General features: G+C 35.7%; 1 protein-coding gene across 6 annotated transcripts in view; it reads left to right on the top strand.

Annotated features, from left to right (window-relative positions):
* GRM8 (glutamate metabotropic receptor 8) overlaps window positions 1–19,148 on the top strand; it is a 369,942-nt gene that overhangs the window by 298,845 nt on the left and 51,949 nt on the right. For 5 of the 6 annotated variants that reach the window (XM_074903206.1, XM_074903207.1, XM_074903204.1 and 2 more), the window contains exon 9: window positions 13,775–14,710. The exons of the other annotated variant lie outside the window; for it this stretch is intronic. In XM_074903206.1, coding sequence (XP_074759307.1) covers window positions 13,775–14,710 — 936 coding nt within the window. The remainder of the gene's footprint in view (window positions 1–13,774; window positions 14,711–19,148) is intronic. 6 annotated transcript variants of the gene reach the window in all.

Here is a 19,148-nt window from a genome sequence, read left to right as displayed (position 1 = left end):
AGTTTAAGTCAGGGAATGAAGAATGTATAGCTAATCTCACTGTCACTTCAACTCACAGTAAACAGATTTAGTATTGAGTGGGACAGTAGGATGTGCTGGGAATAAATGGATCAGATAGGGAGGATTGCAGTAATGTTTCCAGTAACTCCATGAATTAAAATGAAACCTCCTTTATGGAAAGGATAGGCAGAAAGTGAAGCAATGGCTTTGGAATGGTTAACTGAGATTTGCATCACCAGCGGCCATTGCAAGGAACTCCTAGACTTCTAATGTAGCCCATCTGTTATCTTCCCCAGTGCTATGACCTCGTTAGCAAAATTGTGACTTCACTTCAAAAAATAGAGTAGCTGGAGAGAGTCCAACTGCAAGCAATGATAATGATCAGCGATCTAAAAGTATGCCTGTAGGGAAAGGTTGAGCAAACTAGTATTGTTTAGTCTGGAGAAGACTGAACTGAGGGGAGTTATGTTAATCTCTTTCAATACAGAAAAGATTATTCAGGAAAAGAACAAACTGTTAGTCATAATTAATTTAGCTGTTAGGAGAAATAGTGGATTTGAATTACAGTAAGAAAAATTTAATGCAGACATGCTGGAAGATCTAATGATGAGGATAATTAAGCACTGGACTGCATTGCCTGGGAGGCTGGGCATTCTCCAGCACTATGGCTGGTTGGAGCAGGTGAGCTGTACAGACTGATTTTTCATACTTGTTTCAGAGGTGGGACCAGAGGAGTACTCTCAAGATCTCTTTCAGTCATCTTCTCTTAAGTTTTCTGGATTTTGTTACTTTGTTTAGTTTTTTTTTTTTTTTTTATTTGCTAGCAATCTCCTCAAAGGTGGCTTTCCTGTAGGCCTTGAGCAAATGCTGGAAGGATACAAGTAACTGGGTTCCTACACTCTTAAATTTTCTGAGTGAATGCAAGACTGTTTATGTCTTTAGCAAGAGCTCTAGAAGAATGCCATGACAGACTGATTAGTTTATAAACTTGGTTACTTATTTAGGTCATCTTTTACTTCAGGTTGTGCATCGTATTAGTAGGTAAGGACAGCTTTTCTATGAATCCTTGGAGACATTTCCAATCACATATAGGACTCCAAAATAGACTTTTTTTACATGAGAGCTGCCTAATACTTCCCTAAATGCTTTATGTCTCTTTATGTCTATGTGGAAAACAGTTTACTGTTGTGACAGTGATTATTTATTTTACTTAGACCTTCTTTCCCTACCATTTCTCAGAGAAGCATTTTCCCTGTAACCAAAAGAAATACAGAAGCTCTGCCCATAACAATATTCAATATGCATCATTCGCTAGCCAAGAAGTAGGAAAAATATGATCAGCATTTCTTATTTACTTTATTCTTATAAATATATTAAAAAAATGTTTCTTAAATAGGTATTCTCTAAAACTGCAAAAGGCCGTCTAAAGAATTTAGCTGTCATGAGAATACATTGAAAATTTTGTATTTATCTGGCCTATTTTTTTTATTTGTATTCAAAATAATCAGTACCTGAAATCTGTCCTATCACTAAGGAAGACAGCCAAAGGGATCTCAAGAGACTATCTAGCCCTTGCACAAAGTTAGCATCTTCTATACTCATGTTACTCCCAAGGATGAAGATTTTACAGCCTCTGACAGCATTCTCTTCTGATTTTTTAACTACCCTTATTACAGTGAAGTGTCTTATAAATACCTTACTTTACTCCATATTGTTATAATTTCAGCCTGTTACCTCTTATTTCATTCAGTATACATCAAGTACATCCTCATCCTTTTCATGTATTCAAAGACTGTTGTTTTACCCCCTAGGCTGTGTTATTTCTTCAGGCTATATAACCTGAATTTGTTCAATTCAGTCACATAAATCATGTTTTCTAGTCATACTTCTGATCTTTGCTGATTTCCTCTGGACTCCCCATTTGATTCTCCTTCAAACTGAAACCCAATGATCCGGCCTTCAAAAAGTGCTGTGGCTGAAGTCCCATTAGTGCGGAGTACAGGAGAAACATCATTTCATGTATTCATGAGTGCAGACTAGTGGGGAAGGATTATCCATCTGTGTTTTTCAGGATAGCATTTCCCCCTTTTGCAATAGTATGAGATTGGTTCAACATATTATAATCCACTAGAGCCCTGAGATCTCTTTTTTTTTTTTTTTTTTTTTTTTTTTCTGAAGAGTTGCTATCTCTGTCCTTCCTGACCCATAATGTGCTACCTGTTAGTTGTCTCTGTTAAACCACACACTCTTTTTTTTCAGACTCTCTGCAGTATTGTTTGGAATAAGTATCCTGACCTTCAACATAGCTTCAGCCTTTTCCAGTGTTATTGCCCAAATTTGATCACCATCTACTCTATCATCCAAACTGCATTGAGTGGTTATTACAAGTATTGAATAATAGCAGACTAAGAATAGACCTTTCCAGTTCCCACCCTGTACCATCCCTTCCATTCTACAGTGAATCAATGACAAATTTTATCTTCCCACAGCTTTCTGACATAATTTGCACTTAGCCCTTAGGGGCTAGATATGTTTCAATAGGTTGCTTATGACTGAGAGTGTAATTTGAGATGGTGTCAAAAATCTTTCTAATGTTAAGATAAATGACACCTAGCTGCTTGCCTCTCATCCACGATGCCTGTTACCCTCTCACTGAAGGAAATGTGACAGCTCATTGCTGACAGATCCCTTTTGGCTGCTATTTGTCTTGTTTGTTTTCTCTGTGCTTTTGAAATATGTTTGTTTATTTCTTTCAGGATTACTCTGGGAATTCAAGTTAAACTGAATGATTGATAATTCCCTAGCTGCTTCTTTTCCCCCCTTTTCTGAGCATGAACACTAGGTTTCCCATTGGCAGGTTCTCCATACTTCCCCATAAAGTCTCAAGAGCTTTCTCTCTCCTCAGTCAGTTCTTTAAGTATTGTAGAATAAATCTCAGTATGTTCAGTCCATATGAACCCCCCTGACTTCCTCAAGTACTCTCATTTTGAATGTGTTCATCTTTCTTTCCTTAGTAACAAGGATTTTTTTCCCCCCTTTTTTTCTGACTAAATGTGCTGTGTGGTATTTTTGCTAGCTTAAACTTTTTCCACATGCTTGTTTTGTGCCTGCCAGATCACCAAGTCTCTCAACAGAATTTTCAATTTAATTATTGACTCTTCATTCTAAGCAGCAGCATAGACTTGGCAGAGACAGCTCTTCCTCTGCTGATGAAAATCTTAGTATAAAATAATCTGTTTTCTGCCAGTTCTGAACTAGTTCAGACTTTCAGACTTTTTATATGTGATTTTGTTATCTGGCTAGAAATGTGTTTAAAGGGCCAGTGTGATGTTCTTTTGTTTATGTAGTGCTGAAGTTTCAAAATTTTTATCATGGAAAGAGCCAGCTGTTCACTAGGAGAAGCTGGCAAAGAAGATATGAACTATTATAGTGGAAACCCACCTTAAAGTAGTGTCAAATTGTACATCTCAATGTTAGGGCAGTTCTTCAGGGTAGAATGTACTACACATATTAACAGTTTTTTTCCTAAAAACAGGTTGGACAAATAAATCAGGAATGGTTTAGGCATAAGTGCCTCTTTTCTAGGGAAATAAACTTGATCCTTACATTTCAATTGAGTTTGTCTGTTCCTCTGTCACAGTCAATTAAGGTACAAGGTTGCTGAGGTGAGGGCAACTTTGCTCAAAATTTCAAATGCTTCACTTTGCTGAAACACTGTTTAAAAACTAAGAAGCACAGATCACAGGATATTCTAGCTGTTTTCTGTTATTCTTTGAGAGGTCAATGGTGAAGTTACTACGTTTATGCTTTCTGTTTTGCTGCTACTTATGCTTGAATGGAAAGGTCAGGAAATAGATGCAGAATTGCCCTGCTCTGTTCTTTCAGCTCCCTTATTAAAAATCTCTTTGCTACAATTTCCTCAAAAAACATCTTTTGGAGGTGTTCTACAGTTGCTGACTATCATGCTAATCAGTGTTGCCTTATTGGTTTTGGGATGTCATTTTCTGTATTCTGCTGATATTCTGCTTTCCTTTATTTTATGGTTTGACTTCTTTAGGATTGAGACCATCATTTTTTCTTTGTATAGCCCTTAGTGTAACTGAGGTCTTGTCTGTGAGCAGTGTGGGAATAAAAAGAATATATTATTTGTATATTGATGTTATTTTGTAGGAAAGACTGTGCAGGTTGGAATTTAGAGGCATTCATTCTTCAGTTTCATATGCACAGCATCTTTTGCACTGATCGAGAAATAGGAAATAAATTAACCCATTTAAAATAATGGGGCAGGATTAAAACTAAAACAAACCCATCAACAGCTTTTTACATACTGAACTGAGCCTTTTTATGATTGGCTAATTTCTAGTTCTAAAATAATGAAATATTAAAGATAAAAGGGTGACAAATCTCCTTAAGTAATATTAAATATGTGTATGACCTTGTTAGAATAACTCTAGTGAAGTTACTGGACAGCTCTAAATCTGCTGAAGGTCTAGCCCAGTTCATTTTTTTGCAGGCTGTTGTGAAGGTGTTTGGGGACAACAGCTTCTTGTTTGATAAAGAAACTCACTTTTAAATCAATAGAATGATTAAAAGCATGTAATAGTGACTATTTTTTCATTAAAAAATGAGATTATTTAATGAATTATTATTTAAAATTAAAAGCCTATATAAAATTTATTTAAAGTTGAATGACTGCTGTTCTTAACCTCCTGTGTTCCTTTTGTGGGGGAAAATCTGAGCACCACTGGGAATGAAAGGCATCTGACACAGATTGGAGGGAAATATAGTAGCTATGGAGCACCAGACTTGGGACAGGCCAACTTGAAATTTAACTTAGGTAGCTAAATAAAAGCAATAGATCTGGGAGGAAGCATGGTTATTATGGGTATTAAAAGCTTCATCAGGAAATGCAACCAGTCCGTTAAACTCATGATTGCATAGACCTTGGGCAGAACTGAGGATTCCCCAAGATAAACAAAGTGACATTAAAAACCCCTTTGCCAAAACTAGCCTCCTTTTGTTTTTTCAAAGTACTAGATGTTTTGAAGTATGCTTGCAGGCTATTTCTGCATGATCAACTGCAGGAAGAAAAATGTACTTCCAAGCCTTATGGTTCAAACGGCCATAGTACTAGAGCTGGTTGAAACTTATCACTTGACGTAAAAGGGCAATGGGGGAAGGTTTCCTCTTAAAACACTGTTTTCTTAAAGAAAAATCTAAATCTGAGAAGTGTTTGTTGTTTTTTTGTTGTTGTTTTTTTTTTTTTTTTTAATTTGAGGTCTTTTGAACATGCTTAATTATAAGCAAAGTTATGGCACAATCTGCTTTTGGTAGCATGTAATGACTTTTAATTCCTGTGTGTACGTCATAAATTATATATATATCAATGTTCATTAAAATCTCTCCAAGTACATGTAAGGGCAGTGAAGACCTCTAGGTAAGGATGTCTGGTAGAGATTGTCCATGTGAAAATGGTCTGCCTAAAGAATAACTTTGGAAACTTGATTTGCAATCTGATTGATTGATAGTAATTATATATTTTCAAAGTATAGACAATAGACCATGCAAGGCACTTCCAAAAATTCTGAAGTCTGCTGATATAATCTTGAATAGGATATTTCTGTATCATAAAACTATTAAGGAAATATTGTGGGATATTTTGTTTGTTTGGATTTTTTGTTTTGTTTTGCTTTTTTGGTCTCAAAGGAGACTATCTTCAGAAACAGGTGCTTAAAAATTAGTTGTGATTTATGCTTCCAAGAAAGAAAAAAAAATCTAGTTTATATTGAATAGAAGTACCTACTAGATTGCTGTAAAATTCCATCTGATAGTTACACAGTTTATTAAAAATAGCTGTTTTACTTGATGACCTGCTAATCACTGCCCCTTGTGCTAGTCTACTCCTCAAGGCATCTGAGAATAAATTGTTGCTTTCCAGGTATTTCCTGTATATTAATAAGTTTGTTGTTTGGTAAATTGAAGAAAGGAATATATTGCAGCTCCTCCTACCCTCCTACCAAGAGTCTGTTAGGGTCAGCAATTCTGTAGCCCATCAGTACCAATCAAACCACGGGTAGAGAAAAGTAGAAGTCAAAAAGGCAAAGTAAAAGTAAATAAACAGTTCTCAAACCATTCAAAGGCTAGCATTATAAAACTGAGCTTTAAAGTCTGTATAGCGCTAATAGACTCACTGTAGATTATGATGCAGTGGTACAATTATTCCGTTTAAGGTTTCCACAGCATGCTCCTCTATGCTGTGTATTCAGCAGTCATGAATTATATGACTTAACTGGTAAGGTTCTTTTCTTTGAGGTAAGATTACAGTCTTAGCACACTAAATAACATACTTCCATTGATAAAGCAAGGTTGGTATTTAACCTTTTTTGTTTATGAGCATAAGAAACTTTGTATTTACTTAACACTGTTCTTTTCTGTTTGTATGTATAACCTCAGAGCATCCATCCCTTTAATTATTTTGCCTTAGCTGCAAATGACTTGTTAATATGGCCAGAACATTAAAAATACATTCTCTGAGCTTTAGCAATTCCAAAGATTGGTGATATTGTAGTTCTGGGAAACTGGAGACGACAAGAAAGATTTTGACATGCTGAAGAATCACATAATTGTTATTTTTTCTGGTATTAATTTGTTGAAAAAATATTGCTCAGTTTTAAAAGTAAAAATTGCTTTAATCAAGCTTTCTAAAATACAAACACTCGTTGGGCAAAAAAAATCTTCAAATCCTGAGAGATGGAGATCACTTATATCCCTACTTGAACTTCTTACCCACATTTCAATCTTAAGTGTCTCCACTGCTCATCTGCTTGACAGCCTCTGCACAGACAATTGCAAAGTTGAGATTCAAGCATGTTAAGCAATTTGCCCAAGGTCACTGAAAAAGTCAGTCTATGTCAGAGCCACATAGGCTCACTCTAAGCTTAGAGACCAAAGTTGTTTAACCTTTCTGTAACACTGCTTTCAAATAATATAAATATCACCTTCCTTCCTGTAGTCCAGGACATTTTAACTCACACATGCATATAAATAATTACATATAAATGCATGCAAATAGGTATTAAAATTAAAATTACAGTAAATTTAACTGTCTTTGTTTTTCCTTTAGGGAAGCTGTGAGATAGAGATGGTAAGTGGTGTGCCTAGGGAGGAACTTTGGGCAGGCGGATTCACAGTTAGGATATATCAGTTTGCATCTGGTTTGTAACAACCTATGCTTCTGTCCCTAAAGAAAAAAAGAAATAATTATTTCCTTGTAGTATTTCAGACTGCTCCTTTAATGGCCACTGCATCTGATCAAGCTTCTCAGACTCCTCTTCAAACTGATATTTGACTGCATTACTTTTCTACCTGTATATTGTAAAACCAAAGATAGGATCCCATGTTCTTTGCAAACCTCTAGGAATGTCTATGTCTGAAATTCCAGAAAATGACATCTCGGTTGCTAGGAAAACACCTGTATGAGATAAATAAGGTAAATCATTAAGAGTAATTATGGCAAATTTGGTAATGATAGTGACTGTTTGCTGCCATTGACAATCTAGATTAATTCTGTGTTTCGTTTTTTAATTTAAAACTGTATTTTTTTCCTTGACTTCTTACCCATCAGTACATACCTGCTTAAATATTTGTAAGTTTAGCCTGTAAGTGCAAATAGCTTTTCTCTAAAGGGATAAAATCTGTCTGGCAAACTGAACGCAATGACCATTATATTTAGGCTTATACTGAATTCACTTTAGTTGAACAAGTTTCAGTTTAATTTTGGTTTTTGATGGTTCAGGTGACTTGACTGGACAAGGTACATTAGAGACTTGAACTTTTACTGGGAGAATAAATGCATTAGACAATTATAAAAGCTAAATATTAGACTAAATTTCTTTAATTCACTCACTTGTTATGCTCCTCTGATAAAGCTTTTTGTCAGAAGAAATACTTCCAGGAACTTGAGACAAAAATAAGGACAACTCTAGGTGACAGCCGGAGATGATATTTCAGTTCTTTGTCTTTTTTATAACTAAGAATCTGAATATCTATTAAAAACCATATGAATTTACATGTGAGAACCTTGATGCTTCTGAAAGTCTTGGCTAACGGCCTACAAAAGATGTTTGCCTGCTCCCACAACTCTTGATAGAATGCACTACTTGCATTCCTTTGTCCAGATCTTGTGTAATTCCATTCATTACAATAGTATCATTAAACACATATCTTTATTTTTAATAAATTCCTAGCTCTGAGAGAAGATTTCAAAAATGAAAATTCCTATAAGTGATAATAATATCATAATCAGATACATTGAAATATTATCCACCAATGTCCTTGATACGAACTCTCTAAAGGTTGTCCAGGTGCCTTTATATTGTCAGTGGTTGCTGAATTATGTAAGTGATGAATTTTTCCATGATTATTAAGAATGGAAAACAGAGTGAGTTTGTACACATAAATGATATGTGACCTATTAACAGCACTTTCGATCAGTCTCCTCTGGTTGCTGAGGGCATTGCTAAATAAATGAGTTGCTCGATTATTGGAAGAACATAGGTGCCAGGAATGTGAATGTGCTATTTGTACTGTGTCATGTAAATATCATCTTGTTTTAGCACAGTTTTCACATCATTGATTTTTAGCTTTATTATTAGATATTAAAGGAAATTGTATTTATAATGTTCATGAAGGATAGAGGTGTTTACTTGGTTTGGATATGAAATGGCATTTTGTCTGTATTTTAATGGTTTAGTGAACGGTGAGTCTTAATGCTGCAAATTAAAGCAAATTGCAGCTCCGTCAAGCAGTTATCTCATATAGAGATGATTTTAATGTCTATTTAAATAGCAGTGAAGCTATTCTCTTTTTGTATCATGATGCATTTCACAGAAAATGAGTACGTGTCTTAGACATGCTGTCATACTCTTCCTGATGTTGTCACTCTGGTAAGTATTGAAATAGTAGAAAATAGAGCCTCATCTTAGGGGAATGTGAGGTATTTCACATCAATCTATCAGGCACTTTCCAAACTCAGAGAAGCTACTCAAAATTAATAATAATGTTTAAACTGTTATTAATAACAAATACAGAGCTAGGCTATTCCACTCCATCTGACTTAGATGATGAATTCGGATACATTTTACAATGAACTGTGCATTGTCATGTGTCATACTACAGTGAACAGCAGCTAGAAGATGTCACATGAAAATGAAGGTGACAAAATAAGCTGTCTAGAAACTATGTTTACCTAAGGCTGCTTAATAATCTGAGCCTCACCCAGCCTTAGCAGGGTCTGAGCAACATAAAGAGTGCTGTATACCCAGATACTTTGATCAGTAAAGGCTGAAGAGATGCAGAACTTTTTCATTCTTTTTCAATGTCAAAACCCCCTTTTCTGCCTTTCTTTTGTCTGGCTTTGACTTTGTCAGTTTCTTTCCCCCATGAGATTTTTTAAAAAAGTGTGCCTAAAGTTAAGCTCCCCTGAAGTTAGTTTTGTAACATTTGAATTTCTAGATCACTTTGGGTAAGGTTTTCCAAAATATTTAGATTGTGAAATCTGCAGATGGAAACATAGTGGGATTTTCAGAAGCACTTAAACAGATAAAGCATTTAGCTCCCATTTAAATGAATTAGCTGGATTGAACAAGTTCCCTTTGGCAGTTTTGAAAGTCTCCCTGACATGTGTTTATATCTACATAAAAAAATTATGATTTTCAAAAGAGTCTGAGCATCCAGCAACTCCCTTTAAAGTATATGACTATTACAGGTTTTCAGCAGTTTTGAAAATTAGCAGTGTCCCTAGGTTTATGTTCCCAAATCATCCTCCTTCACTTTTCTACAGTTTCTACTGTAATTTATTGTCTAAAGTTAATCTCAGAGAAGAAGCGGGATCAATAGTACTACAACCTGAGGATTGAAAAATAATGACACAGGTGAATCTTCTGCACAGGTTCAAGAAGCTGGATCCTTATATATATATATATTCAGTGACTGAAAAAACCTGATAGAGCTTTAAGACCATTGCTGTAATTATGTCATGTACTGGATTTCCTTATTTCATTTATATTATGCAAAATAAGACTTCAAAAATATGTTACAGGCAAAGACTGCTGAAGGTTATGGATAGCTGGGTATGAACCAGATGATAACCATAAGTAGGATGACTTTTCAGTCTTTAGTTGCTGAATAGACAGAAACCCTTAGCAGACCTTTTTGGATCTAATAAAAGCAAGCAGTGCTCACTCTGAGGTATACTTTCCCCTGCCTTTTACTCTGCCTTGATTACAGTATTGTCTAAGTAGCAGTCTGAGGGTGTACACACAATAGCATTTTGTTTCAGTCAAAAGTCTGCTTTTGAAATGAATCTGCTAATTATTCCACTTAGCACACTTGCTCATTATGGAGTGGGTCTCAGGCTATGTGAATTGGACTGTTTTTGGATGAAATGAAAATAGAAGATGCTTTCCAGAATGACGTCTAATTTTCTTTAATCATTACTGGGTGTTCAGTCCACTGCACTGTGCCAAAATTAGTTCAGCATAACCTTTCTTTCAGTCTCTAATTTCAAATACTGACCAATGTGAACATCCAACCCTCAGAGCCAACACCTTTGCTCCACAGATTGACTATTACTATGCCATGTTACTTGTTAATGTAGCTATGAACGGAATTGTCAGGATGGTTGGGTTCTTGGAAGAACCCCATCTTTGCACTCACTTCCAGAGTTAAATCCTACAATGTCAGAATTTTCTCAGATCTGCAAGTATCTTAAAGGGAATCTCTGATTTCAAACACTGGCCAACATTTCTTGGGAATATATCTTCTCCTTCTTGTTAGATAGAAAATGAAATAAGAAAACCTCATGAGCAAGAACTCATAAGATTTTTGTTAAGAACTTTTGAGTAGTGTAGGTCAACCGAAATGTAACTATGTGTTTCACCTAAAAAAGTAATCCAGACATGACAGGTTGTAAAGACATAACTTGTATACCTTGTAAAATGCACATGCCCCAGCTATTCATTATGGTTCTTCTCTACATTGATTTAGAATTTTTTTTATGCTTTAAAAGTCCATTCTTGTTTGAATAAGTATAGTAGTATCTAATAGTGCTTATATTAATAATTAATTTTAAAAAGAAGTAAAGACTAAAGTTTGTTTAGCTAGTGAGTTTTCCAACATTCATAACCGTGTATTGCCATGCTGAAAATGGTATCTTGTGTAGTTTGTGTCAGATGTACTAGAATGAAAAACATAATATGAATCTTTACCAGTGACCTTCAGAAATAAGAATTTATTATCAGTTGTTGCCACTAGAATGCATAACCTGAGATACTTGAATGTATTGCCAACCAGAAAGAGTTTCTAAGCACATTTTTAGTTAATTAAAGCACTGTCAAGACAAAAGTATGCAAAATCATAAATAATTGTACAATAAAAGGTTATTTTTTTTCTTTTTTTTTAGTTTATTAAGGTATAAACTCTGAAAGATGTAAAGGAATTCTGTGTAGCTATCTAAGCCGTGGATTCACAATACAGTAAATGTGGCTTTAGGATGCTTAATGCCAGATAAGAAACACAGTAGCCTCATGGTATTAAATGCTGATCTTGTATAAACTCACTTTGCTAGTTCAAATGTGTTAAAAAAATTGGATACCTTAGCTATATCCTGTCAGGCTTTCTGTCAGATTAGATATTGCCTGTCCATGCCATTCTAAGTTTATGCTGCATCAGGTGTTGTGTACTCTCCCGCTGATTCTGTATTGTGTGATATAATCTGGCAAATATGCAGTACTCTTCTTTTTTTGAGTCATCCCAAATTTATCCACAGATCTGGATTAATGACCATGGCCTCCTATTGCCCCCATTATCATAGTATCTGACTAAATCACAAGCTTTGATGTATTTATTCTCCTAACAACACTGTGAAGGAGAATATGTCTTTGCTATCACACTGATTTAATCATAACATGTTTTCTCTCTTGTCTAGTTGATGAAACAGTAGGGGTTATGCAGGTTTTGAGAATTTCAGTGATTAAAACCAGGAGATTGTAACAGAGGGAAATATTTTCTTAGTGTCGAGTGCTCTGCTAGGGCTCTATCAAAGCTGTTTCATGCAACTGGGTTATTCTTATGGGTTTTAGAAAGCTAATTACTTAAATTATTTCCTTTTAGATAGTCACCAGATGCTGCATCTTGTATAATTATCACAGTCCTTAATAGAAAATATGGTTAACTTCTGTAGGTTCAGAAGCAATCCAAACCCCACTGAAGTCCTTGAGTGACTGAGGATTCACAGAGCTGATTGTGTGAGCGAGTTTCTTGTCTCCTTGTTACTGTGTGGTCCCTTCTTTGCCCCTTTGAGTGATGAAGTTGTGGTGAATTTGAGTGGCGAAGTCCTACACTGTGCAGAAGTGTGGACAGAGGAGACAAAGAGCCTGGCTGCTTGTTGCTGCTTTGTTCACCCTGCGTGGTGCTGTAACCAGTGTTCCAGCTCTCTAAGGAAGGCAAATGAGGTCGGCAATGTTATATTGTGATTGTCTCTCAAAGCTGTTGAAAAATTTCTGGAAAAATAAATCATTAAAGCCAGAATTATCCCTCTTGATAAGCTGTCCCCATTCTGTCCTCCTCCAGAAGGAACTGAAAACATTCCTGACGTGTGAAGTTTTGTTATTGCTGTTTCACTTATAAATAAAGCTTACAAATGATCCAGAAGTGCTAAGTACTTAATAGACAAGAACAAGGAAACTCCTTTGTCCTTGTGTGCTTACCACCTAACAAAGGAATGAAAGGTGGAGCATGGGAGCAACACAGAGTGAGCCTGGTGCCTACAAGTAGCTCTTTGCTCCACGCACTGCTCTGGTTCACTCCGCGTGACATCTGGCAGAACAAGGTGTTACTAAGGGTGGGCTAAGGTGAACTGGGACCAAACAGTGATCATTTTAAGCAGGAGATGCTTTAAATCCGTGAGTTTCCTGTTCGGATTTTATTTGGAGGCCATACAGGAAGAATAGATAAGTGGATGAAAAAAGTGTATTTTGTTAATGCGCTGATGTGGAGAAATCTGGAATTTCCAAAAGAAGACTGCATTGTGTATATCTGTTCTGTACAGATTCTTGAACATGTTAAATCGGGAGGACTAAAGCAGTAGCCATGATGTCTTTTGACATTATTATTCAGAAATCAGTATATACTCATTTTTATCTTCTAGAAATGTAAACAAAACATGCTTGTGCATTTCATGACTTAGAAAGTTGAAAAGTATAAAATATCCACATTCATGGAAGAAGTGGCATCACGGATCTTTTTGCCTGGCGGTCTTTATTCTGCCAGAGCTGATGCAAGAGATTTTAATCTATTTTTTGTTGTACCAGAAACTTACCTGAAACTCACATAGCCTTATTTTGTAATTAAATGTTTGAGAACTACTGGTATTTATATTTGCATGCGATTAACTTTTAAAGCACTGTGTACAGGGTTTTTTGCTTTTAAACTAGCCTGGAGTCAATAAATATCTTCACAAACGTCAATTTGGTCAGCAGTAAAGAGGTAAATAGAAACTAATGACACTCATCAAGCCTGTGGCATAAATGATTTATTGGACACAATCTTTTAACACTTTTTATGAAGTCAATACAAGGGAAAGAAACAGGCTTCTTATTATGGTAAACTGTATTTGTACTGTCAGCATGTAGTGATTTATGACAAACCTGTGGCCAGGATTAGGATATTATTAATGGGGGAAAATAGAAGGCTCATTAATTTTTTATACCCACAGGTAGAAGACATGCAGTGGGCTAATAGACAACACACTCATCCAGCATCTGTCTGCAGCCTGCCCTGTAAAGCCGGGGAAAGAAAGAAAACCGTAAAGGGAGTGCCCTGCTGCTGGCACTGCGAACGCTGCGAGGGGTACCATTACCAGGTGGATGAATTCAGCTGTGAACTGTGCCCCATTAATAAGAGACCAAATGCCAACCGTACAGATTGCCAGCTTATCCCTATAATCAAACTGGAGTGGCATTCTCCCTGGGCCATTGTGCCCGTCTTCATAGCTATTCTTGGTATAATTGCCACCACCTTTGTGATTGTGACATTTGTCCGGTACAACGACACACCGATTGTCAGGGCCTCTGGACGAGAGCTCAGTTACGTGCTCTTGACTGGCATTTTTCTCTGCTACTCCATTACTTTTTTAATGATTGCGACTCCTGATACAGTGGTCTGCTCGTTTCGAAGGATCTTTTTAGGACTCGGCATGTGTTTCAGCTATGCTGCCTTGCTTACCAAAACAAACAGGATTCACAGAATATTTGAGCAAGGTAAAAAGTCTGTCACAGCTCCCAAATTTATTAGTCCAGCTTCCCAGCTGGTGATCACTTTCAGCCTCATATCAATGCAGCTTATTGGAGTCTTCATCTGGTTTGCTATTGATCCACCACATATCATCGTAGACTATGGAGAGCAGAGGACACTTGAACCAGAAAATGCCAGGGGAGTTCTCAAATGTGACATTTCAGATCTTTCTCTCATTTGTTCCCTTGGCTACAGTATTCTCTTGATGGTGACATGCACTGTTTATGCTATTAAAACAAGAGGGGTTCCAGAGACCTTCAACGAAGCAAAACCCATTGGATTTACTATGTACACAACCTGCATAATTTGGTTAGCTTTTATTCCAATCTTTTTTGGTACAGCCCAATCAGCAGAGAAGGTAAGTGATGATAAGTTTACAAATCAAATACTATCCTTTTTCATCTCACAATGCTTATAACACTACAGAGTTTTCACTCTTACAAATGAGTAATTCTGAATGATAATTGCAAACAAACTCAGAATTCACAGATAATAAAATATATGATTCTAAAGGTAAGCTTTCCGTATTTTAGCACAAGAAACTGAATGTGGTTATGGTGTGGCTGGCATAATAATGTTGACATTTTCTCAATATATGCTTAAATGACTGTTTCTTCTAACGTTTATTATTACCCTTCAGTGATGCTCTAGCCTGTTACATGAAGCACTATAAATCTTTGTTATCATCCACAGATCTGATAGAAATGGTTGCATTTCAAAAGTCTATGAGGATCAACTTACATTTGTCAAAAATAATGAAGAAGAATGCCTGGGCAGAATGGAAAGAATTACTTTTCTCTCTGGTTGACACATAATTTTAAAAAGAAAACAGAATAAGAGGAGTGATTGAAGTGTGTGTAAAATCATATGAAGCATAATTCACTAATTATTATCTCAGAGCAAAAATAAAACATTTTCCTGATCTTTTAATGAGAAATTAAACGTTGCATATTTGGATATACGTTATTCCTTGTTCAACTGGTATGGATCTTTCCTGATATCAGTCATGGTGAGCAGTACAAAACATTTCAGACATTTAACTTCCCTTCTCTCAGTTCTAATGGGAAGGCAGAGGTAAATGTCGACTGTGTGAGTTTTTAATCCAGCTGATAGTGGTGAAAATGACAAGTTAGGTAGGAAAGAGAAATAATATTAGCATCAATCCTCAAAACTGCAAATCTGTAAGATTTGAAAAATCTTAAGAATAAGAAATGAATCAGTCTTTTCCATAAACTCTTTCCTCTTTTCTTCTAGCAGGTGTTTTTTAATAATATTTAAAAATATACATTTTAATTTAACTGGAAAAGTCAACATGTGTCCACTTATAATTGCAGGAAGTTTGACATGTCTCTGGTTTAGAGGGCACTCTTGCTTGCAGAATTAAACAGGTCTTTGTAGTTTGATAGAAGACCCGCTAATTCAAGCAGAGAAACTGTGTGGGAGACTGGGTGTGGCAGAAAAACATTTCCTCACTAAAAGTTGAAGTAAGCAGGCTTGCTGAATTGAATCAGGCTTGATTTCCATGGCCTTTTTGATTCAGTCAGGGGAAGCGAGTACAAGGTAATGGCATATCATAGATACTGTTCGTAAAGATAAAAAAATCCTCTTTGATATAGGAAAACATGTTTAGGTGAATTGTATTTAAATTCTGACTTTTTGATATGTGTAGGCTTAAGCCAGAAAAATATTTTGTTATATAAATACATGGTACTTTTTGTTTTAACAGCTTGGGCCAATCAGTTTTATGGCAAGTACCTATAACAAAAGAAATGTTTTTCTGAGTATTGAAACACGGGAACTATTACTTGGCTGGCAACTATGCAATGAGTTTTGATTTACATCATTGCCTTACCTTAGCTTGTAGTAAAGGATGATTTGGTTTTGACCTCTAATGACAAGATTAATGAACACCTCTTTTGCAATTCTTTCATGAAACCGAAGACTGAACACATAAATTATACTAAATCACACAGCTTCTAACACTAAATTTCACTTGTTAGTTGCCTTTTTTTCTAAACGATTTGTTATTCTTCAGATAATGACTTTCAGGAGGAAAAAACCCAAATTAATATGCTACTACAGTACTTCTGTAATTCAGATAATTCTTTTCACAGTTCTTCCACATTTTGCTGAAAATAAAAACATGTTTCTACACAGAGTATTATGGACATCATCATACTAGTTCACGTATTCACACAATTAAATTGTTTATCTGAATAGGACAAAAATGTAATATCTTAGTGCACACATATATACATTGTCTGAATAAACTCAAAGTTGCTTGTAGATTTCTCACTTAAAGCATAACACCAAAAGAGGCATTTTAAAAAAACCCTAACACATCATAGAATATATTTGAAATTTTTTATTATGATATTTTTTGAGAACAAAAGAAATAAAAGACATGAAAGACAAAATAAACAGACTTTTGCTAGGGTAGTTGATTATAGAATCCTGATTTTTTTTTTTTTTTTTTTTTTTTTTATGGCTTGAGTTTGTTCAGAGAGAATGGAACAATAAGCTGGGGAACTTAAAGTAGTATTTAAAAGCAGTGGTTCCTTTTTTTTGAAATGTTGACAGCAATAAAATTTAACATAGCATTCATTACAAGCCAGGTGTACTTCTAACTAGCAATTCATTGAACTGCTAGCTTTAGACACACTTATGTTTGCATAAAGAGTAGTTAAAACTTCTCAAAATTATTCTGAGAAACTTTTGTTTTCCTAAACATCTGTAGTGCTTACAACAACAGCAGAAGTACCTACTCATTTTTTGAAAAAGAGGTTATATTTACTTAATTTACTATTCCGTGCACACAGATTAAGTAGAAAGCGTATCAAGAAGCTTTTATTTTTATTTCACTATCAAAATATTTCAACTGATAAAAAAATAGGACCAGACCATTAATGCTAAAAACAGGTGTCTGTATCCAAAACTCATAGATTGTCATGGAAAGATTATCTTTAGGCTTAGTGGCCTTTGGATCAATTCTGAAAAGTGTAAATTTGCTAAAAGATTCTGGATAAAACCTTGAGGACTATAAGCATGCACAGTCTTCACAAGTCCATAAACTGAATGTTGGTGTCCATCAAACTTCAACTATGCATGATAAAGGGCATGTAAATAAGCATAAGAACCCTTCTGCAGACAGATTGTGAATCTTACTGACATGTTCTTGCTGTGGAGTACAGGATGAGAAACTTCTCTTTCCTCACTGTGCATATGAGGAACCTTGGGCCTCTAGGTGGTTAATACAGCTGAGTTTCATGCCTGAATTTGCATGGTGTGACACAACCATAAGCGAAAACATAGTAAAAGTTAAGGTAATTTGACAAGACTCAGTGGGAATATGTTGATTTATAGTCTTGAAATTTGTAACATTTTTAACAATCATTTACAACAGATGCTCTTTCTACCCATATATATTATCTGTTTACATGTAAGTTTAAAACTAAAACAAAGTTGAGAAAACTAATATATAATATTTAAGAAATTAAAACCAATTTATAACTATGGTCAATTAACAAAAGGTTAAAATACCAATCCAAAATAACCTTGCATAACCCAAATTTGGTGGCTTTTATGATATTCCATGTTTATTGTTTGCCCTTAAGCTCAAGCAGCAGAATATAAAACTCCTGTGCTATTAAACATGCCATATTTAGATTGTCATTTCTACAGATATTCTGCAGAGAACAATAAGAGCATTGACTTTAAGTCCTGTGTGGGGTTTTTTTGACGAATTCATGATTTTGTCCATTCATGATCAAGTCTGTTTTGACAGCTGCTGCTTTATGAAAGGAACCGAGTAGAAATAGCTAAATTATTCCAGTGTGTCACTGAACTGAATGAAAAAATGTATCATAAAACACCAGTTTTCTAACACTGTATAAATGTCACTGAGGTGCTTTAGAGGTGAAGGAGTGAAATTCTGTCAGAAAGCATTCTGTGAATATAACCTTCAATCTATGTCGTGTGTGTACATGGCAAAAGACTGGAAAGTACTGGGATCATCTGGGATAGAGATGTCTGAAATGTCATGGAATGCCACAGAAGAATGACTGAATTTAGCATAGTGATTAAAACAGATGTTTGATGAACCTCTGGGTAAAATAAAGTTACAACAGTAGACTGCACAAAACCCAGCTGAGGATAGATGACTGTCTAAAGTACATCCCTATTTGATAAACTGAAGTTTTAAAATTTTCTTCCTTTTACCAGTTTTGACAGGTGGATAAATCACGTTCATTTACAGATAATTAAGACATCATTTATTATATTAACCTGGAAATACTCTGTTTTAAATGAGAAGATGAATATTTGTTTCCCATACTATGAAAGAAGAGAGGTTGTGCTTTCTGCTAAGGAAAGAGGACCATAGAAAATGCTGAATTATTTCTTCCTTCTCCTCCACCAGAAGCAGTTGTAAAGTGTAATCTAACAAGACTGTGGTGGTTTAGGCCCTGCCGGGACTGGAGACCACATTGCCGTTGTCCCTCCCCCACCCTCGGACCAAGTAGGGCACAAACCCCGGGGTTGAAATAAGGAGAAATTGAATACAACAGTTTAATAAACAATCTGAACAACAACAATAACAATAATGACAACAATAAACAGTAATAACAGTAAACAAGGCAAAAGATATACAGAGAAATACCGCAGTGAACACAGCCAGCCAGCCGCGCTGCCGCGCAGGACCTGACATCAGCATGGTATGAATAACCCAGCTGGAGAGCCCTTCCCCCTGCTGGGGAAACTTAACCCTGTCCTAGCTGAACCAGGACACAAGACAGATA

This window comes from Athene noctua, chromosome 3 (assembly GCF_965140245.1).
Source record: "Athene noctua chromosome 3, bAthNoc1.hap1.1, whole genome shotgun sequence".
In the NCBI taxonomy this organism is placed as follows: domain Eukaryota; kingdom Metazoa; phylum Chordata; class Aves; order Strigiformes; family Strigidae; genus Athene; species Athene noctua.
This window is presented reverse-complemented; position numbering and strand designations above follow the sequence as displayed.